The sequence below is a fragment of the Zeugodacus cucurbitae genome, chromosome 5 (genome assembly GCF_028554725.1).
Source record: "Zeugodacus cucurbitae isolate PBARC_wt_2022May chromosome 5, idZeuCucr1.2, whole genome shotgun sequence".
Classification (NCBI taxonomy): Eukaryota; Metazoa; Arthropoda; class Insecta; order Diptera; family Tephritidae; genus Zeugodacus; species Zeugodacus cucurbitae.
Window position 1 is genome coordinate 4,370,537 of NC_071670.1, and position 23,272 is coordinate 4,393,808.

Consider the following 23,272-nt stretch of genomic DNA (forward strand, 5'->3'; position numbering starts at 1 on the left):
TCATTTTTATTGTATTTCTACTTTACCTTTTTCTTCTATGCATGTGCAAACGCTGCTTGATGCACCGAAATGTGTTCTATACTGGTGTTGTTATATCGCCATTTCTTGAAATAATTCATAGAACTTCATATGCCTATATAGTGTAGAAACACGTCTAGTTTCCATATTTTCAAGTTAGAACTCGATATTCCGATGTTTTAGCGACTTTTTGCTGAAAATTTGCGATTTGGCGCATATTTTTAATTTTAAAAAATTTTACGTAATCGCAATTTTAAATATTTTTCAATACGTTTATAGCCCATGCGATTCTGCAAAATTGGAAATTTACATCACCCAAATCCGTCCAGCCGTTCAAAAGTTATTCGCGTTTTTCTATTTCGCAGCCACCTACTGCCTGCTCCTGGTCGCCTGGTGTAAATCCCAGTTTTTGCCACCAAATTGAAATGCATTTTTCCGCAGTCGACGTCGGCAGCGCCCGGCAGCAGCGAAACGAAAATGCTTATAACTTTTGAACCAGGGGTCGGATTCGGGTGATCTAAATTTTGAATTTTGCAGAATCGCTTGGGCTTCAATCCTGTCTAAACATATTCCGTTTTGATATTAGCAAAAAATTTATAAATTTAAAAATGTGTTGCAAATCGCAAATTTTCATGAAAATTTCACATAAAATTCATTAATTTTCTGAAATATGTTTCAGAAAATGTTGTTATTAGTTAGTCAGCGTCATTAGCCATCCATTAAGTGCCTCACTTGTTCAATAAAACAATATTTTTTATATATTCTGTTCTTTTTAATGTATGCGCTATTTGCATAATTTGTTGCACACTTTATTGCTTTAAGCCGTTTTTTATTCATTGTTTTGCTTTGCTACACAATAATTACTCATTTATATTGTATTTTTATAGTCTCCTTTTCTTCTATGCATCTGCAAACGCTGGTTGATGCACCAAAATCTGTTCGACTTTGGTGTTACCATATCTTCCTTTATACAAATATTTTATATAATTTTCTGTGCTCACTTATTGTAAAAAATCATGTAGTTTCCGTATTTGCTATTTAGAGCTCGAAATTCCTATGTTTTAGCGACCTTTTGCTGAAAATTTGCGATTTGACGCTTATTTTTAATTTTAAAAAATATTACGTAATCACAATTTTCAATATTTTTCAATATGTTTATAGCCCATGCGATTCTGCAAAATTCGAAATTTAGATCACCCAAATCCGCCTAGCCGTTCAAAAGTTATTCGCGTTTTTGTGTTTCGCAGCCACCTACTGCCTGCTCCTGGTCGCCTAGTAGAAATCCCAGATTTTGCCACCAAATTGAAATGCATTTTTCCGCAGTCGACGTCGGCAGCGGCGGGCAGCAGCGAAACGAAAATGCTTATAACTTTTGAACCACAGGTCGGATTTGGGTGATTTAAATTTTGAATTTTGCAGAGTCGCTTGCGCTACAAGTGTATTGCAAAATATTTGTTGTTGCTGCGGCAGAATATTTTTAAAAAATTAAAATATGTTGCAAATCGCGTGAAAATATGGCAAAATGGCCCAAAACCACAGTCAATTTGCATTTTAGTGGAGGATTATGGACGCAGACAGATGCTTCGAGACCTGGCGATTAATTAGAGTACCATTATTTTTGAGTAGCGGCATTTTCCTAGAAGATTGAAAACCAACTTACAACAAGGTTTGTAGCTGCGTTCGCCTGCGTTTTAATTGAAAGAATTTGCATTTTTTGGTCTCAAATTATTATTTTACCCATTTATTATATTTCCGTGTGCTTTTAAATAAATTACAGTGATGCTTATACACAGATAATTTGTAGTACAGTTGATATATAATATATACTACTACTAATATATATTAGCTCTACTTAAATATATAATATAATAATTGGTTTTTATATGCTCTCAGCGTTTATTTTTGTTAGTGGAATTGAGTATGATTCCTTCCTGCATAATTTGGTGCTCTTATAGAGTAATTTCTATATAAATATATATTTGGCTTTTTCAAAACTAAATGTTTGATATTCTCCACATCTTTATGGCTTTGCCCTCATTCAATTTCACCCGCTTTTAGCTTCTTCCTCTTCTTCTATATCAGGTCCGCCTGTAGCTCTATCCTCAACATAATCCTTGACACCTTCCCCTAGTTGCTCGCTCTCCCACTGCTTACACGCCCAACTCGCGACTCGGTGTTGTCGTTGCCATCTGTCCCGTATGGGTGCCCGGTGGCGGTGGTGAAATCAATGCTGGCATTAGCCGATTCAAGAGAGTGCGTATGGCGAATGTGACGTCATGATTGGCGAAGCAAAAGAGAAAGGAGACAACGAAACCCTGCAAACTCACCAAAATCACCGAGAGTATTTGATAGAAGCGCTCCAATGGTGTGCCAGTGTCGGGGCGGTAGGGTAGCAACGAGTGCTGTAAGCCGAATAGTGGGATCTGAGAATGAAATGTGTAAGAGAAAGAGAGTGAGACACAATATGACATGATAGTAAGGATTAGAAAGAGAGAGAGAGAGAGATAAGTAAAGTGATTTTAAGTGAGAATAAGAGAGAAGTAAGAGAGGAAATATATCCAAATGAGAGGGAAATGAAGAAGTAAAAGGCATAAATAGTATTTAAGAAAAGAAAATACAATTATAAGTTTGAAGGTACAAATAAAGAAATATGAAAGAAATATAAATTGTCTTAGGAGCGACACAACTATATACAATAAAGTAAATACAACAAACAAAGAGAGTTAGATAATGAAAATATCTTCATCTCTTACCAATATTATTGTGGCGCGCACTGCTTTCCGTATGGCCAACGGTGCCGGCTGCGCTGACTGCGGATGCAATTTACGCACAATCACGCGCAAAACATTGATGAGAAAAACTGAAAGAAATTGCAAAGTTTTTGTCATTCAAGAGTGGCAAAGTATAGAGTTGAAGAAATGGAATGCATACCAAAACTAGCCAAGAGCGATGCACAAATGGGCACTGAAAGGATCCAAAGCAGCAGACTATCGTCCATCCAGCAGCTGAAAGAGAAGCAAAAGAAGATCGGAGTGAGACAGAGGTAAGATAAAAAGAAAAGGAGAGATATTTAATGAAGAGAGCAATATTAGAAAAGCCGCAAAATTTTCGGTTAAATTTTGCTGCTTTCATTACCAATAATGTTTAAGTCGTTTGAGAATTATACAAAAAGAAAGGAAATTAAAAAGAAACTCCCATTAAATGTTCCCAGCAAAAGAATTTTTCTGTTTTTCTATTCTTTTTGGTTGCCTGAGTTAGACTATAAAGTAACCTAACTTTTAAGGTAGTAGGCAAGAGTCTTAAAAGTTCTCTTCTCTTTACAGTTAAGCTGAGCATCGTTATCGTATTGGAATATAGAAAACCTTAGCGGAAACTAATGTAACGATTATCAATAGCAAATAACGTTAATCACTTACTGTGTATTATCGTCAGTGTGTAGAAATCTTGCCGCTCCATAAGCCATCAGCACAAGTATGGGTGACATCCAGGCGAAGAGCTTGAACCAACGCATCACAATGGTGTCCTTAACAAAGACCTATGTGGGGAGAGGGGGAAAAATGTATACACATTATTTATTATCTTTCGTAAAAAATAATTTTAATAAAAATCTCTTTCGAGACAAAAAATATTAATTCAAAAATTTTGAATATTTTTCAAAATATTTAAATTTTATAAAAATAATTATTTGAAATTTTTTTTTTATTAAACAAAGAAAAAAATTTAAAAAAAATACACAATAATTGTTCAGATAGAAAATAATTTAATAAATACCGATTAAACATTTTCTAATAAAGATTATTGTAAATGAAGAAAAGAAAAGTGTCTTAAAATTTGTGTAAATATTATACTAATTCAAAATTTAAAAAATAAATATTTATATTTTTGTATACTTTTTTTTACTAAATTTGTATCAAACACATTTTATAAAAAAAAATACTAAAATATTCTTCGCAGTTTTTAATGAAATATTTAAAAAATTAGAGCATAAAAAACTCGACATAAGAGATTTTTTTTATACAGTGGAACTTCCATAACTCGAACTTTTGAGTTGGCAATAGCGTTTAGAAATCAAATTTCATACAAATTTCCTTCTGTAAATCGAACTTCTTTAACTCGAAGTTCTCCAAAACTTGAACTTTTGAATTCAAAACTAATCATTAATTTAAAATAAATATTAAAAAAAATTTACATTACATTAAAAAAAATTTCGCTATAACATATATATTTTTTTTTAAATATATCAAATAAAATTTTCTACAAAAACGTTTAAATATTTATATTATATTTTTATATTAAAAAATATCAATTCAAAAATTTTGAATTATTATATTTTTATTTTATTTTTCTATATTTTTTTATATTTGCTAGATTTAATAAAAAAATATTTAAATAAAATTTGGTATAATATTTTTTACTAAATTTTATATATCTTTAAAATAATTATTTATATTTTCTTTTAGATTTGTATTGAAAAATTAAATTTTTTTTATTTATGAAATAAAATTTTCTAAAAAAATTTTAAGAGTTTTCTTCAACATAAAGGAATTAATTTTGAATAAAAAACCGAATCATTAATAAATTTGTGTACCAAAAAATATATTGTTAAGCGCTTAGTTAAATAGAAGGAAACACTCTTGTCCCTCATCCGGCTGCATTTACAAATATTGTCTTTCCTTTAACACATTTTTTATTTTTATTTATGAAAACTTTTGCTTCCATTATTAGCGCATCCGCCTGGCATACTCATTAAAATGCACATTTACATAATTTTCCATTTTTTATTTATTTCCCCCCAGCGCGCTAACTTTGCTTAGCAGTAATCGCATTTCCACTTTTTTTGCCACATTTATCTCACAGCATTTTCGTATTTTTTATTTCCCTTTTTTTGTTTCATTTGTATTTTTGCGCTATTTTCATACAGTTCACATCTTTCCGTTCGTTGGCACTCAACGCCAATCAAACTTTTCCACTTTCAACATTGCATACACACAAGTGGCACAGTCAGCTCATGTGTGTGTGTGTGTGTGTGTTCGTTTGCACATTTGTTTGTTATTGTTTGTAAGCACACTTTCAGCTTAATAAACAAACGCTAAACTTTACACACGTCTGAGGAATGCAAATTCTGTGCGCTCAATACTGTGCACTTTACATTATATTTATTAATATCCTAATATCCTCCTACATATGAAAGTGCTTTTTGAAGTGTGTGAGTGAGCGATTACTTGCATGGATAATTTAGTGAAATATTTTTCATATGGTTGAATATATCACGAAATTTGAGTGAAATTCCTTATCGATAAAAATCGATAATATGATAAGGTGTTATCGATAAATATAATCGATTTAATATAAATTCATCGATAAATCCAAATTTTTTATCGATACAATTATAACTAATAACAGTCATAATCGATTAATATGATTTAAATTTATCGATAAATTCCAATTTTCATAAATAATATCAATTCAATCGATAAACATATTTTAAATATATCGAAAAAATGCATAAACAATCGATAAATTTCAATAATTCAAAATTTTGTTTAATTTTAAATAAATTAAACAACTGAAACCATTTATGATATCGATAAAAACACATTCTTTTGTATCGATAATATTCTTCATAAGTTGGTTATCGATATTTTTCTTTTAATCGATATCGGATAATTTAGTGCAATCTTTTTCATACGGTTGAATATATTACGAAATTTGAGTGAAATTATGCAAATTTCCTTATCGATAAAAATCGATAATGTGATTAGGTGTTATCGATAATATTTACAGTGAATATTTTTGTTATTTAATTACTACATGAAAAGTTAACATCACATAATATGTATTGAAATCGATAAAATCCATTTATGATATCGATAAAAACATATTCTTTTGTATCGATAATTTTCTTCAAAGGTAGATTTTTAAGTAAACATTTTTTTACTTCACTTGTAGTACATTGACCAGGCAAGAACTGTTAAATCAAATATTGGTTATCGATATTTTTCTTTTAATCGATATCGGATAATTTAGTGCAATCTTTTTCATATGGTTGAATATATTACGAAATTTGAGTGAAATTCCTTATCGATAAAAATCAAAATTATCGATTAATATGATTTAAATTTATCGATACTATCGATAAACATATTTTAAATATATCGAAAAAATGCATAAACAATCGATAAATTTCAATAATTTTAAATAAATTAAACAACTGAAACCATTTATGTTATCGATAAAAACATATTCTTTTGTATCGATAATTTTCTTCAAATTTAATATCGGATAATTTAGTGCAATCATTTTCATTTGAGTGAAATTAATATGCATATCGATAAATCTCAATAAATTTCAATAATTCAAAATTTTGATATCGATAAAAACATATTCTATAAATTTATCGATTAATATGGTTTAAATTTATCGATACTATCGATAAACATATCGAAAAAATCCATAAACAATCGATAAATTTCGATAATTCAAACTGAAACCATTTATGATATCGATAAAACATATTCTTTTGTATCGATAATTTTCTTCAAAAGTTGGTTATCGATATTTTTCTTTTAATCGATATCGGATAATTTAATCTTTTTCATATGGTTGAATATATTACGAAATTTGAGTGATCGATAAAAATCGATATGATAAGGTGTTATCGATAAATCCAAATTTGTTATGCTAATAAAAATAAATATATAAATTTATCGATTATGAGTTAAATCGATAAATCCCAATATTCATAAATAATATCGAAAAATGCATAAACAATCGATAAATTTCAATTCAAATAAATTCAATAAATTAAACAACTGAAAACTTTTTCTCGATAGTAAAGAATGTCGATAAATCAAAATTTTTTATCGATACAATTATAAATAACAGTCATACATATATTATGAATTTATCGATTAATGTGCTTTAAATTTATCGATAAATCCCAAAATTCATAAATAATATCAATTTATCGATAAACATATTTTAAATATATCGATTTTTTTTTAAATTACACTTACTTCATTATTTATGCAAAGTCAGTGGTATTAAAATATTTTTGTCTATATTAAATCGATAACTTTTATTATCGGAAAAAGAAATTGAAAGCCACCAGGTGCTGCCAATATTACTCCAATGTTGTTTAAATTTTTTATCCAGTTCAAGAGTGTTTAATCGAGCGTCGATAGTTTCGATAAAATTTTTATAAAGTTGAAAAATTGCGAAATATCATACCATTTTATACTTCTTGTGCTTAAACAAGTTATGTACGAATTAGTATTTCAACATTTTGTTGTCGATAACTAATTATTTATTACTAAATTCTAAATTAGAATTGTAACATTTTATTATCGATATATCAATAACTAATAATTTATTACTAAATACTTATGCTAAACGAATGCGCAAATTATAAAAATTCAGAAAACATATTTATCGATAAATTGTTCTTATTTGTGATTGTTATTAGTTATAAATGTATCGATAACAAATTTGAATTTATCGATTTATCAATTGGTGGATTGTGGAACCAAAGTCGTTCTGACCGACATTTTGTGTTTTCGATGTGTTTTCATTGACAATTTACAAATTTATTTGTTTGTTTACATTTTGAGCAACGAAAATGGTAAGTTTTAGAATCTTTAATATTTATTTATTTATTTAATATTAATGATAGTGCTTTAAAGAATCACCATAAGAAAATTTTTATAATGAAGGTATTGGCTTTGAAAAGCCAGATAAATACCTTGCGCAACGATGATTCTTCAAGAGAATTGAGGGAGACTATTACTACCCAGCACCTTTGCCTTGCAAAACAGATAGAAGAGTTGAACAAACAACGTTTAATCCTATTACATATAATAAAGGAACTTGGGACGCCGATTAAATCATGTTGGACAACAGTTTGTATAGGTTTTTACTAATGCAAATGTTTTCAATTAAATATAATTAATTCCAGTGGAGGCCTTCCCCTTCCTCGGCTTCCTCCGGCGGGTACTGCATCGAACACTTTCAGAGCTGGAGTGTTTTCGTTCATTCGGACAACATGACCTAGCCCGCGTAGCCGCTGTCTTTTTATTCGCTGGACTATGTCTATGACGTCGAATAACTCGTACAGCTCATCGTTCCATCGCCTGCGGTATTAGCCGTTGCCAATGTTCCGAGGTCCATAAAACTTGCGCAAAATTTTCCTCTCGAAAACTCCTAGTGTCGTCTCATCTGATGTTGACATCATCCACGCTTCGGCGCCATACATCAGGACGGGAATAATGAGCGACTTGTAGAGCTTGACATCGCGACAAAAAGGCAGCTCCATTTCGTGCTATCGAAGGCAGCTTTAAAATCGATTTTCCAGGTCTAAAGCCACACTGATAAGGTCCAATCAGTTCGTTGACGGTGGGCTTTAAACTTTCACACAGTACGCTCGACAAAACCTTATATGCGATATTGAGGAGACTTATACCACGGTAATTGGCGCATATTGTGGGGTCTCCCTTTTTATGGATTGGGCAGAGCACACTGAGATTCCAATAGTCGGGCATGCTTTCTTCCGACCATATTCTACAAAGAAGCTGATGCATGCACATTATCAGTTCTTCGCCGCCGTATTTGAATAGCTCGGCCGGTAGTTCATCGGCCCCGCCGCTTTGTTGTTTTTCAAGTGGGTACTTGCTATTCGAATTTCTTCAGGGTCGGGTAATGGAATATCTATTCCATCGTCTTCGATTGGGGAATCGGGTTCGCCATCTCCTGGTGTTGTACTTTCACTGCCATTCAGCAGGTCGGAGAAGTGTTCCCTCCATAATCGCAGTATGCTCTGGACATCCGTACGAATTAGAATTGTAAAATTTTATTATCGATATATCGATACGGTTTGTTATCGAAGACCAATAATTTACTACTAGATTAATAATTTATATGAATACTGAACTCATAGCAATTCCGAATTTATTTTGTATATAATTTTTCGATAAATTGTGTTATCGATATTTAATTTCATTAATAATAGAAATTTTGCGGTTGTGTTAAGTAGAGAGAGTAATAAAAATAAGTAATAAAATATAGCATATATGGTTTCTGTTTTTATATAATAACAATGGATAAACGATATTCCCACTTACCACCACTAACACCAAATGCAAATGCAGCCCCTCACAAAACATCCAAAAGTAATTCACCAGCATAAAATAGTGCACGACCAGGTGTAGAATTATGCACCAGGGCTATAAACAAGATTAAGAGCAAATAAATTTGAATTATTATTATAACGGTATCAAATCGATAAATGCAAACAAACACACACAAACACAATAGTAAAGAGGATAAAAACTTAGACAAATAAAACATAAACAAATATTATTTATGGCTTAGTAAACACACAAGACTCACCGGATTATTGCCTATTAAATCGGGTTGTTCGACCACAAACTTATACCAGAGTATCCAGGCGATGCAAGTGAAGGCCAGCGAAGCGAACAGATGCACGTGTATGCGTATGCGTGTGCAGCGCAAAGATCTACCGGTTTGTGCATATTTAATGCGTAGCAAATAACAAGAAGAAGAACGGTGTAGATGTGATAAGTGAAATGTATTAGAAATGTAAATGGCGGTGAAGTATAAATTGCCAGATGCGCTTTCACACACATATAAAGCGATCGATGTGTGTGTGTGAGTGCCTTTGGCAGTTGAATTTTTTATACCTGTTGCATATACTTACTTAAAGCCCAGGAATATGATAAGTGAAAGCAATAATGCGATTAAGGAAACGATATAGCCTTTCACGTACAGCTCGTTTACAAAACTGCGAAACTGCGGCGAGCAATGAAAGAAGAGTGTGAGAGAAAAAAGAGGTACAAGTGAGTGTAAAATTTATGTGTGGCAATAAGATGAGTAAATTTATTTTAGAAATAATATGCAACATTTGTTCTAAACTATTTGCGAATAGGCTTTTAAAATAATTTGTTTTTCATAAAATAAATAAATATTATTTTATTTAATCTTACACTTCTCTCACATTCTTTAATATTAGACGCTCTCTTACCTGCAAGTCGTCATAATCAATGCAATTGGTGTAGTTGGACCATTCGCGTCCACTAACTGGATGATGATACCAGGTGCCGTTCTCCAGGCAACTGAAAAGTGAAGAAAATAGTGATGATAGAAATTTATCGATTTTCAGATGCATTCAAATAGAAAAGCGATCGATAATATATTGAAAAAATATATACATATTTAAAAATATGTGTGTATACAGCACAATAAATCTTATGTTTGACTAAAAAGAAAAAAAATTGGTAAAATTAATAATTTCTGATATAAAATATTCCGACGTTACAAGGAATTAAAATTATCATAGACGATAGTTTTAATATCGATAACTTTTCCAAACTTAAGCTATATAAAAAATTTATCGATTTCGCTATACAATAAATTATCACAAGTAAAAGTAAGTATGTAATAAAAGAGACAACATTAAATACTATATGTTTACATATGGTTTTACAAATTTTTAAACTAAGAATATTGATAAAATAAAAATTAAAGTGAAAATCGATAACTTTAAAAACAAATTGCACTCATAATAATCGATATCAAGACTTATCATTATATATTTCTACTATCAGATTAACTATTAATTACTACTTGTAAAATAAATCGTAAATCGATAAATGATTTTATCGATAAATTTACAGATATTGACAAAATATTTTTTCCAAGCTTATTCTTTTATATATTTACTACCATGTTAACTTGCAAATAAAACAAGTAAGGAAGGGCTAAGTTCGGCTGTGAACGACCATTTTATACTCTCACAATTTATTGAAGAAATTTATTAAGATAACACACAAATTTACCCATAAATTCGGCATAAAGTTTAATAGAATAACGAAAATCGTCATATATGGATATGAGGGCTGAGGTAATTCCTGAAGTGATTTCATTCATTTCCACCAGCAAGGTGCACTATATCCAAGACTAACGTCACTTAATTTTGCTAAGATATCTCATTTATTAACCAATACATATGTATATGCGGAATAAAGCCCACCGTATTTTTGAAAAACCTATAATTAGGTATATGGGAGCTAGGATATAATATGACCCGATTTTTGAAACAGAGACACACTATTAGAAGAAAACAATTTCCTCTGAATTACATTAAATTATCTGAGAGATTTACCCATATTTTCGGTTAAAATTTACCCTTAGGCGCTAAGTTCAACATGTTCGATTTCTGGGGCCTTGAAAAGTTATGGTCCGTTTTCGACAATTTTTTCACAAGTGAAGCCAGAGATGATATGTACTATTTGTGTAAAGTTTTATTCCGCTATCTTCATTGGTTCCTTATGTATACATTATACAGTGAAGGAATCAGATGCAATTCAAATTTTGTACATAAGAGAACCGACTGCACAAAGTTTGGTTTATATAGCTTCATTGGTTTGCGAGATATATAGAAATAAACGGACAGACATCCGGATTTCAACTCGGATTCATTTTGATATATGTATATAACCCTATATCTACCTCGTTTATTTTAATGTTTGTACATAAGGGAACCGACTGCACAAAGTTTGGTTTATATAGCTTCATTGGTTTGCGAGATATATAGAAATAAACGGACAGACATCCGGATTTCAACTCGGATTCATTTTGATATATGTATATAACCCTATATCTACCTCGTTTATTTTTAGGACTTACAAACAACCGTTATGTGAACAAAACTATAATACTCTCTTAGCAACTTTTGTTGTGAGAGTATAAAAATGTTGTGAACTGAAAAAGTCGAAAATTGATAATTTTTGTTATCGAAATATTTGCAACAGGTCAATGTCGATATTAATATTTTCCAAGCATATTCTTAAACACTTTTAATATCAGATAACTTAGCAAGTTTACTAGTTTTTCGTGAACTTTACATCAAAAATCGATAAATTATGTTATCCGCTATATTTGCAACCGGCAGATATTAATTTTTCAAGTTTATTCTTACATGCTTTTATTATCAGAGTTGATTGAAAATATTCGTTAATTCTGAATTGTAACTCGAAAATCGATGAATGATGTTATCGATATAATTCTAACAGGTACTATTGGTATTGATATTATTCCTGTTTATTGGTATATATGTTTAAGTATACAACTTTGATTCCGCCGTTTTCCAATAGATGTCTCTAGGGCCAAGCACTGGTCGATTAAATCGACTAAATCTTTTTATATCGATCTTGGACATGTCGCGAATGGTTTCAACGTTTTAAGAATGGTGATTATGAAGCCAAGGTCTTGCTCTGCATTTGGTGGGACCAGTTGGGGGTGATATATTATGAGCTGCTAAGGGGCCATCCATAAATTACGTCACACCTTGAAGGGGGGGAGGGTATCATTCAGAAGTGACATTGTGTGACAAGGGGCAGGGGGGGTCAAAATCTTTGTGACATCACATTTTAAAATTTAGGGCAATATCGTTTCCCGCTCTGCTGCGCTCCTGGGTGCTAGACGACTGGCTGCTCTGTACCACGCCGATCACTTACTGGTGTACTATTAAAACATGATGTTTTTGGGTCACATCTTGATTAAATTAATCGAACTACTGACTTAGATCTAGAAAAACGAAACTTCGAAAGTGCGGGCAATGTGTTGGCTGAGATTTGGAGCAAGTTAGTCATTGATAATTTTTCAGTCGTTGCTGAATATGTTGCACCAACTGTTACTGGACTGGATATTGAACAGGCTATGGTTGAAAAATAATGCTACTTGGTATGCTAAACATGTACGTGAGTCACAATATTTTTTACAAATAGTTCAATGTGAAACTATTGCATGTTGCGGTGTAAGACGTTCTAGTCTTTGGAAATTATTAAAAGTTTAATTAAGTTTGCTCCATTATTACTACAGATATTATTAAATCTCCAAGCATCATCCCATCTAAACAAGTTCCATATGATAGTTATTGCCCTAGTGTCGAGTCATACTTATTTAAATGATGCTACACTATGTGGCCTATATTTTTCTTCAGATAAAGCCACCAATCAACACAAACAATCACATAAAAAACAAGAGCTGTTACCTATCGCGAAAATTCGTCTTCAAAGAATTGCGGCTAGACGTGCCCGAGAGATTCTCTGTTTAATGAATGATGACGATACTTTATGGATGTAAGAAGAAGATGTTGATACGAAAGATGTTCCTGACATCCAAATTCAGAACGAAAATTAAGTGCCTGATTTACCAATAATAAATGATATGAAGGAGTAGGTCAAAAGTCCATGGACACAAGATGATTAAGTTTTGTATTTTTAATTAGCATAATTAAGTATCTTATTTCTTAACTAGTTATTCGTTGTCTCTGTACTTTAATATTTAACTAAATGTTGATTTTATTAAAGATTATTCAATAAACATAAGAATAAATAGAATAACCTGTTTTTTTTTAATTTATGATAAATCCATAATTTTGGAAAATGGGTGACGTCACGTCAGGGGGGGGGTGAGTTCAAAATGTGACAACTTGTGACAAGAAGGGGGGGAGGGGTTAAAAAGTCCTTAAATTCGTGTGACGTAATTTACGGATGGCCCCTAAAGCCAAGTGAAACCATAACAAGAGATCGATACCGAACGCAATTGATGCGTTTGAGCCGAGCACTAAAAGAAAAACGGCCACAGTACGAGGAAAGACACGATAAAGTCATTCTCCAGCATGATAATGATCGGCCTCACGTCGCAAAGTTGGTCAAAAAATATTTGGAGACGCTGAAATGGGAAATCTTACCCCACCCGCCGTATTCTCCAGACGTTGCTCCATCTGACTACCATTTGTTCCGATCGATGGCACACGGTCTAGCTAACAAGCACTTCAGTTCTTATGAAGAAGTCAAAAATTGCATTGATACTTGGATCGACTCGAAAGATGAGGAGTTCTTTCGTCACGGAATATGCATGCTGCCAGAAAGATGATCAAAAGTAGTAGCTAGCGACGGTCAATATTTTGAATAACATTTTTGTAACCGTTTTTATACAATAAAGCCTTAAATTTACAAAAAAAAAAAACGACGGAAGCAAAGTTGTAGACCTAGAAGATAAACTTTCAAATTCAAAATTTGTGAGCTGTATATCGAAAATTAATAAATAGTGTTATCGATATATTTTGAAATAAGAAAATATGTGTTAATTTGTGCATTACCGCTCACATCATTTTTAATTTCCCCAATATTTTCTTAGAAATTATCGCTCTTTCTACATAAAATGGTGAATAAATATGCTACTGGAGAAATGAAATAAGAAGAAAGCCCAAATGCACGCGCCACAAGTGGGCATTGCAATTGTAGCAAAAGTAAAAGATTACACAAATATTTGCTTGCAGTAAATGCCGCAACCCTTAGAGCAGCAAAGTGCCAGCCAAGAGCTGCTGGCAGTGGTTAACTGTTGATTTTCGATTTTCAATTTTCGTTTCTTGCATTGCACTCACGTTTTATGCGCCAGAAATTTGCGATTGAAGCCCTCCACAAAATCCGGACAATATTGACTCAAGACAGTGCCGGCGGGTGTGCGCGGCCAGCAGAGGTAGCCGTCGAAGCGCAATGGGCAAAAGCGCAGTGGCGATGAGCCAGGAGCAGTTGCCGAAGTTGCAGACGAAGTTGAAGCAGTGCCATTTGCAGTTGCGTTGAAACTGGTTGCAGGCGTTGAAGTGACAATAATGTTGTTGATATATGGGTACGACTCATTTAAGTTGCTCGGCAATGTATTGTTATACACGCTTGTGGTTGTTGCTGCTGTTGTTGTAGTAGTTGTTGTTAATGGCTTCAAGCTATGCTTGGAAATGTAGGCGAAGAGTTCATTTTGTTCCGCCTTCGCTTCGTCCACATTCGATAAGTCTATGCTGCCCTCGTTGAGCACGGCCTCCTCGAGGTAACGCGGCACCCCAATGTAGTTTGCTGGGTATGTATGTTGAGTTGGAGAAGAGTGAGAATTTTGTATGAGAAAATGTGGTGTTTGGGTTTTAAGAATAAACATTAACTTAGCTATGGAAGGTAGTAGGTCGACAATGTGGACTCAGTTAATGGAAAATTAAATCAAAATTACAAAAATTAAGAATTGCCACTTCCTAAATAACAAAAATGAGTAAGGAACTGTTGATCATCATAGAATCCCCACAGGATCTTCGAAAAGTCAGTATATCCTCAGAAATGAATTTCGCAGATTTTAGACCATTTCGATCCATAGCGGGCACTACAGAGGCAGGCTGAAGGGTTTTGACGGCCGAGCAAGAATTTAAAGCATGAATCTTCATTGCCATTTACATGATGCAAGCAATATTTTAGCAGGTTCGGTACTTGGTCGGAAGTATCTGAGCTTATGAGGTTATGCAAACATTAGGAAAACGACGTAAGCTTTCAAACTGACTATCGGATAAATAATTTGTTAGATACAGTCGGCCAAGAATCGGTACATTTACAATATATTGTTGATACTTGAAGGCGTTGCTCCTATATAATCTAAAATTATTAATAAATGCGCCGAAATGTAGGCAACGTTTTAGGTATATAGACAAAATTCCCAAAAAGAGTAGGGAATATTTTGTTAAATTTTGGAACCGTATTTTAAAAAGCTTAACAAATTAATAAAAATACAAAAAATCGGCAAATTGACGGAATGATGATGGCTCTCATATTAAGGTTAAGGTAAGAGAATGAGCAATTTCGTCATATGAGGTTCCAAAAAGCAATCTTATGGTCTTATTAAAGTAATTTTTAGAATGCAGTTGCTTCATATAGGTGGTCCACTATGTGTTAGATTTTGTTTTCATATATTTTTTAGTTAGTAAATTTAATATTAATTATTTTTCAAAAGTAAATTTAATATTTCAATTCAAATTAACTCACCATCATCATCCGTATCATTGACCGCCGAGCCGGTTTCATTCTGGTAACGTACTATGCAATTAAGATAGAGATGTGAAAGGAATTCACGCAAATATTGATCATCGGCCTGAAATGGTTCGAAGAGGAAGGCCATTGTGTGGCCGTAGGCGCTTCGGCTACAGTTATGCAATTGTTGTCGGTGCCCACAAACTCACTCGATTTAATGCTGTAATGAAAAAGAGGAAGAGAGTGCGTCAGTTAACAAAAGCAAATAAAAAATAAAAATGAAAAGCGTTAAAAATTTCATTGATAACGCAGAGTTAATGAATTTTATAGCGCGCTTATGGGCGCTTTATGCGCTAAACCTATTATACGGGCTTTATATATATGTATTTAAGTAAGATGCTTTTTAAACCCACAGTTGTGTTTGGCAGCACACACCTCGCTTGTATTTTGGACCCTACAAACGCGCGCAATTGTTTGGCACTGAAGTGTAAAAGCATTTTAAATGAACTGTCAGCAGCTGTTGCTACTTTTATCGCGTTTTTAACTCACAATCAATGTAATGGTAGTAGTGGTAGAAAAACCTGCAGCGTATTGGAAAATAATGAAAGATTATTTGTGTGTGTAACGACGCCGGAAATATTTGTATGGCAGTTGTCGGAAGGCCAAGCTGCTAAAGCCGGAAATTATTACATACGTCTGGCAACAGTGGCCACATGCCGCTTTGCACATATCGCTTACAACGCTTGACCGGAAATATGTTTTACTGTCAATTTGTGCCTGCATGCGGAGGAAATAATTTTCAAGGCTTATTTTTCACTTAATGAGATTGATGACGCGACAAAATGTCTACACAAACAACTTTAAGCGGATTTTAATGATGAAAAAATACAAGAAAATTGTTAATAAATGTCTCGTTGGTGTTGTATTACTATTTTCGTTTCAATTGATTTTATTTCTGCTAAATAATTTAAAGGAAACCTATATGTAGGCGTTAAAAATATGTCCAATGAGTCTGAAAAATCATATCATAATTGAAAAGACCATAATTCTAGGTATTTCGGTTAGTAAATTTCATACAAAAAAATTGAATTAACGCACAAAATTGGCCATACGAAGTTAAAGCTTAACATATATTTAGGCTTAAAAGGTTTTTTTTTCAAAATAAGAGAGATAAAAAATTGATTATAGAAATTTATTCTAATACGAGTTAAGTTCTTCAATCACTTTTTGATTTAATAAATTTTATGATTTATAAAGGGTGATTTTTTAAGAGCTTGATAACTTTTTAAAAAAAAAAAACGCATAAAATTTGCAAAATCTCATCGGTTCTTTATTTGAAACGTTAGATTGGTTCATGACATTTACTTTTTGAAGATAATTTCATTTAAATGTTGACCGCGGCTGCGTCTTAGGTGGTCCATTCGGAAAGTCCAATTTTGGGCAACTTTTTCGAGCATTTCGGCCGGAATAGCCCGAATTTCTTCGGAAATGTTGTCTTCCAAAGCTGGAATAGTTGCTGGCTTATTTCTGTAGACTTTAGACTTGACGTAGCCCCACAAAAAATAGTCTAAAGGCGTTAAATCGCATGATCTTGGTGGCCAACTTACGGGTCCATTTCTTGAGATGAATTGTTCTCCGAAGTTTTCCCTCAAAATGGCCATAGAATCGCGAGCTGTGTGGCATGTAGCGCCATCTTGTTGAAACCACATGTCAACCAAGTTCAGTTCTTCCATTTTTGGCAACAAAAAGTTTGTTAGCATCGAACGATAGCGATCGCCATTCACCGTAACGTTGCGTCCAACAGCATCTTTGAAAAAATACGGTCCAATGATTCCACCAGCGTACAAACCACACCAAACAGTGCATTTTTCGGGATGCATGGGCAGTTCTTGAACGGCTTCTGGTTGCTCTTCACCCCAAATGCGGCAATTTTGCTTATTTACGTAGCCATTCAACCAGAAATGAGCCTCATCGCTGAACAAAATTTGTCGATAAAAAAGCGGATTTCACATTTCGAACCGAACACTGATTTTGGTAATAAAATTCAATGATTTGCAAGCGTTGCTCGTTAGTAAGTCTATTCATGATGAAATGTCAAAGCATACTGAGCATCTTTCTCTTTGACACCATGTCTGAAATCCCACGTGATCTGTCAAATACTAATGCATGAAAATCCTAACCTCAAAAAAATCACCCGTTAGTACGAAATGTAAAAATTTTGAAGTATACATTAAGGCGTTGAAATTTTCGATTACATGTAATGGCAACAATTTGTACTAAAAATTTATAGAAGAGTTCTATTTATCACTTAAAATAAGAGATTAGAATATAAAACTTCACCACAATGTTAAATTTCAAATAAAATAAATAATAAGTTTACTTATGGGCGCACAAATATATTAAAAATGTATGGCTTTATTTTAAACAGGAATTGAGTAAAATCGAACGTTTGGTCAATAAAAAGCAGATACTTCATTAAAATAAAAATAATTACAGCTTTGTAAAAAAATGAAATTCAAAGCATACTTTCATGCGTTCACGACATTTTAAAACCAACTTAAACTGTGCTGTGAAAAACACATAAAAAATAATAATATCAATTGTATAAAAAAATATTATAGAAGTACGAATTCAATAATACAAAAGTATAATGATGAAACTACAAAAACAAAGTATGCGCCTGAAAGTATAATGCAAATATTTAGCTTCACAAAATAATTGCCGCAAATCCATGCATACAAACCACTCTAATGCCAAAATTAATTAAAATGAACCAATAAATTCCAAATACAAAACTTAATTGTGTAAATTATATAAACACGTGCGAATTTGAGACAATGACCAGCCAAAATGTATGCTACAGCCACGATATATTCAAAACTAGGTTATACAAACAAGCAGCTTCGATTAGATTGAAAATTCCATACACTTTAGAAAGAATAAGCAAAAACTAATTACTAATTGCTGTGAATAATCCCATATGTTGCTAAATGTATGCAAATAATTTTCGTTTATGTATATACTTCCGTAAAATTGTATGCATGATAGACAGACATTTGAGTTCAATAGTTAAATGAACTCGAATGGTCTGAATAGTGTTTGGCATATAATTGTTTAATTCCAGTGCCTGTAAATATGGCATTGTTTTTTATTGATATTAGTTTTGAGTTGGAAACCGATTTAGAATTAATTATAAGTTTTGGAATTAGTTTGTAAGTAAGATTCAGTTCCAGAAAAGTAAAAGTATGCCTCAAGAAGCGCGTAGAATGCTCTAATGAAGATTTAAGCAGAAGTGGCTCAGTTATGGTCAGCGATTCACAAGTTAAACAGCTATTAACGTGAACTAAATTACTTAAATAGTGCAATCTTTTTAGAGAATTCATGCGTGAGTAGTTCAAAAGTGGACAATAAATCAAAATGACCGCACAGAATATTAATTTTTTGTATTAGCATAACAATCGGACTCTCCAAAAATTTTTTCAGCATGAATTTATACCATTTTTGGCATGATAACTGCTTGAATGTAGACTATATTCTACACTTACCGCACGCGAAATAATAAAAGAGGTATTTTATACACATTAAACCCACTTGCAAACAAAGTTTCAACAAGCTTTGTACTAAACAAAAAATCATTGCGCCAATAGGTATGCTACAAAATACACTTATATTAAACCCACTCTATATCTATGTGTATAATGAAAATATACGCTTTGCACTGACGAAATACGCCAAGACATACTTCTGCTAAGCTTGTGCTACGGTAATACTACTTTAGAAGTTGAAGCGCCTATAAGTATGCTCCACGGCAAGACACAATTGTACATTTACGCCAACAGCAAGTACAATGACTAGCATTAATTATGCACTCAAGCATAAAATGGTACCATAAAAGCAGAAAAAAAATTAAAACAAAGCGGAAAAATCAAATATCACATACACGTGGCTAATTAATGTGACAGCAAAAAATTGTGTAGAACGCAAGCATAGCTACTAAAGAATACTAAAGCAAAGTAGCAAATAAATGAGCGGCACAATTTCATTTACAATAATTGAATTGCATTTAATTGTATTATTGCTTGAAGGTACACACACACGAGTGACGTACTTGAACTAAGGGTGCAGCAAATAACAAGCATTATACAATTTTTTTTGTTGTAATTTCAGGAAAATAATATTATAAATTACTAAGAAAGTAAAAAATAAAGAGAAATATAATAAAATATCGCATGCAATAAAGGTTAATTAAGGCAGCATAATAATATCAGAAGATTCTTGGGAAAAGCTGGTGTGAAATTAAAAATAAAAATGAAGAAAATTAAATTAAAATAAATAAAATATAAAAATTAATAAAATTCAAAAATTAATAATAAAAATAAATAAATATTTACTCTTCAACGCTTTCAAATTCATCATCATTTCATTTAGGTAAAATAAATTATGCCTCAGAAACCACAGAAAAAAAATCACACATAAATTTTAAAGCTTTTGATACCACAAGAAAAAGTTTAAATCTCCACAGCATTCACGCTTTCATCTAATTTCCTGTTTCCCGCCTACGTACAAAAACTTTAAGTTATCATAGCCACACTCTTTAAGTTACTAGACACAACACCGCGCACAGTCAACTTAGCAGCCAGCATAGGAGAGACACAGCGCGCATTAATTGCCGGCAGTTAGGCTACCCTAGAAGTCATTGCATAAGTCTACATAAAAGTGAGAACAAACACACATAACCATTCTTGGCGGACGCCGCGCAGTCTATGTATGTAATGGCAGGCACTTAGCCGGTGCACCCGGGCGTATACGTTATATGTCTACAGTTACACAATTGATTGTAATAAACTTAAACAAGGCGTAGCAACAGCGTAACAACAACAAGAAGTGCAAAAATGTTGGTCAGTACATTGACAATAAAAAGAAAAGCAGCTAAGCTTTAGCAGAGTCAGTAGAAGAGGAACGAATGTTACTCATACGCCATGGTACTCTGGGTCTGTCTTTAGCCGCCTATGAACCTATGTGTATATGTTTCTAACTGGCAGTTTGTGGTGCAGGCAGTTGCTGAAAAAGTGCATAATTAAATTTAATGTCACAAGTGAGTGCTGTCGTGAAGAAGAGAAGAAGAAGAAGCAGCACTAGTAGCATATAGATAATAGAGAAGAATGGGCACAATATTTATTGTCTTGCAAATTAATGTTGCGGTGCTGTGCTTTTATATTAAATGGTCTTTATATTTTTTAGATGTGAATATGAATGTGAGGTGTGTGTGTAACTTATATCAACTGACGTGGAGGTAATTTCAGGTTTTAAGAAAGCAAATCTGTTCTACTTTTTATTTTTATTTTTCCTTATTTATATTTTATATTTTTTATTTTATATTTTTTATCTTTTCTATTTTTATTTTTTTATTTTTATTTTTCCTTATTTATATTTTATATTTTATATTTTTTAGCTTTTCTATTTTTATTTTTTTATTTTTATTTTTCCTTATTTATATTTTATATTTTATATTTTATATTTTTTATCTTTTCTATTTTTATTTTTTTTTATTTTTATTTTTCCTTATTTATATTTTATTTTTTATATTTTAATTTATATTTTTTATATTATTATATTTTATATTTTTTATCTTTTCTATTTTTATTTTTTTTATTTTTATTTATATTTTTCCTTATTTATATTTTATATTTTTTATCTTTTCTATTTTTATTTTTTTATTTTTATTTTTATTTTTCCTTATTTATATTTTATATTTTATATTTTTTATCTCTTATCTTTTCTATTTTTATTTTTTTAATTTTTATTTTTTTTATTTTATTTTTTTTAATTTTTTTTAGTTCTTCATTTATTTTTATTTTTTTTTACTCAATTTATATTTCTAAATTTTGTATATACTCGTATATGAAATTTTTAATTTCTATTGCCTTTTTCAATCATTATAATGGTCAAACATACAATTATAGCATACCCTTAGGCTCATTAATCTAATTTTTTATTATATTTATTTTTTTTACTGTATTTATATATAAGTATTTTGTATAAAATTAGTGTATTTTAATTTCTATTGGCTTTTTCAAGCTAAATAAAGGCAAATAATAAAAAATACAGCATAGCCTTAAGGTCATTAATCTAATATAACAAAATTTTTACTAAAATAACGGTACTTTTTTGAGTACTAATGTTCAAAAATGCTTCAAAGCAGCATATCAGCAATTTAAGAAATTATTTTCAGTGATTGAGTAAAAAATAAATACATTGATATTATATCATTGCATACATTAAGGCGCTTATGTATAAAAAAGTATATTTCAAACTTCCTATAATCAAAGCTACTACTCAAAATTAATATAACGCTTCAAAAAGTATACACTCCTCTTGCTTCAACTTGAAGCAAATAATCAATACAGCAATCGCTGAAAATAGCGATGCATATTTTTAGGCATTGGCACATGTCAGCATTATTAAAACGTCGTAGTTAAAAATAAAATGTATTTCCAGCACACAGCAAAGAGGTTATTGTCAGTGCTGGAAAGATTTTTTTAATGAGTACGACCTTGATGCAAAATTGTAGGCATAAATCAGGAATTAAGGCGTTTTATTTTTAGTATTAATTGGAAATTTGCGTTAATCATATGTGTAAACGTGCAAGAAAAGAAGCGCTAAATCTCAAATTGATACATTTTTTTTTGTGTGAAGAAATACACAAATATTCTAGCATACATTCAGGCGTCAAATTTTCCATAAAGCTTTAATGTAAGAGGTAGTGGCTTCATACACGAAATTATCACGCAGTTTAAGTTGAAAACTTTGGATACTGCCTTTGATTTTATTTTATGCGCAGAAACAATAAAATTTGCTTTCAGTTATGTAGGTGATCGTGACTTTTTGCTTGTCATGCGATGTTATCATAAATCCTGACTTAACACAATAAGCCATGCTAAACTGTCTTTCACCTTTTCCATGCACAATAAATATTTATATAGGTGTATTTCGAAGAGCAACCATTATTCTAACAACAATTTTGAATTTCCATTGCCTACATTTGGGGGCAGCATTTCAACCAGCTTTTCACTGAAATGTATAAACTCATATGCTTTAAGCGCGTGATTTATATACATGCTCGCTGCTACATTATGTGTGTACATACGAAACTGCCGGAAGTTAGCACACTTTTAGGCGCATAAGCGAAACCATTTGTTTTTGGTGGGTTCGCAACGAAATTTGTAAACATTTCCGCACATTTGGGAGTATATAAATTCATATTTTAGCCTAGAGATTACAATTATCTGCCACAACTCTTTTTGCTGTTGGCCCTTTGCCACCGCAAACAAATGTATTTGTAGCATACTTTTGTGCGTTGCGTTCGAAAGCTGAACTAATGAAGTCAAGCT

At 31.9% G+C, this 23,272-nt stretch overlaps 1 protein-coding gene across 2 annotated transcripts in view; it reads right to left on the reverse strand.

Moving 5' to 3' along the window:
* Window positions 1-1,719: 1,719 nt before the first annotated feature.
* LOC105208564 (calcitonin gene-related peptide type 1 receptor) overlaps window positions 1,720-23,272 on the reverse strand; it is an 84,848-nt gene continuing 63,295 nt past the window's right edge. For both annotated transcript variants that reach the window (XM_011178485.3, XM_054231322.1), the window contains 10 exons: window positions 15,897-16,101; window positions 14,483-14,948; window positions 10,055-10,145; window positions 9,731-9,822; window positions 9,403-9,529; window positions 9,135-9,236; window positions 3,435-3,553; window positions 2,950-3,023; window positions 2,772-2,878; window positions 1,720-2,441 (listed from right to left, as the gene is read on the reverse strand). In XM_011178485.3, coding sequence (XP_011176787.2) covers window positions 2,169-2,441; window positions 2,772-2,878; window positions 2,950-3,023; window positions 3,435-3,553; window positions 9,135-9,236; window positions 9,403-9,529; window positions 9,731-9,822; window positions 10,055-10,145; window positions 14,483-14,948; window positions 15,897-16,029 — 1,584 coding nt within the window. In that variant the 5' untranslated portion in view covers window positions 16,030-16,101 and the 3' untranslated portion in view covers window positions 1,720-2,168. The remainder of the gene's footprint in view (window positions 2,442-2,771; window positions 2,879-2,949; window positions 3,024-3,434; window positions 3,554-9,134; window positions 9,237-9,402; window positions 9,530-9,730; window positions 9,823-10,054; window positions 10,146-14,482; window positions 14,949-15,896; window positions 16,102-23,272) is intronic.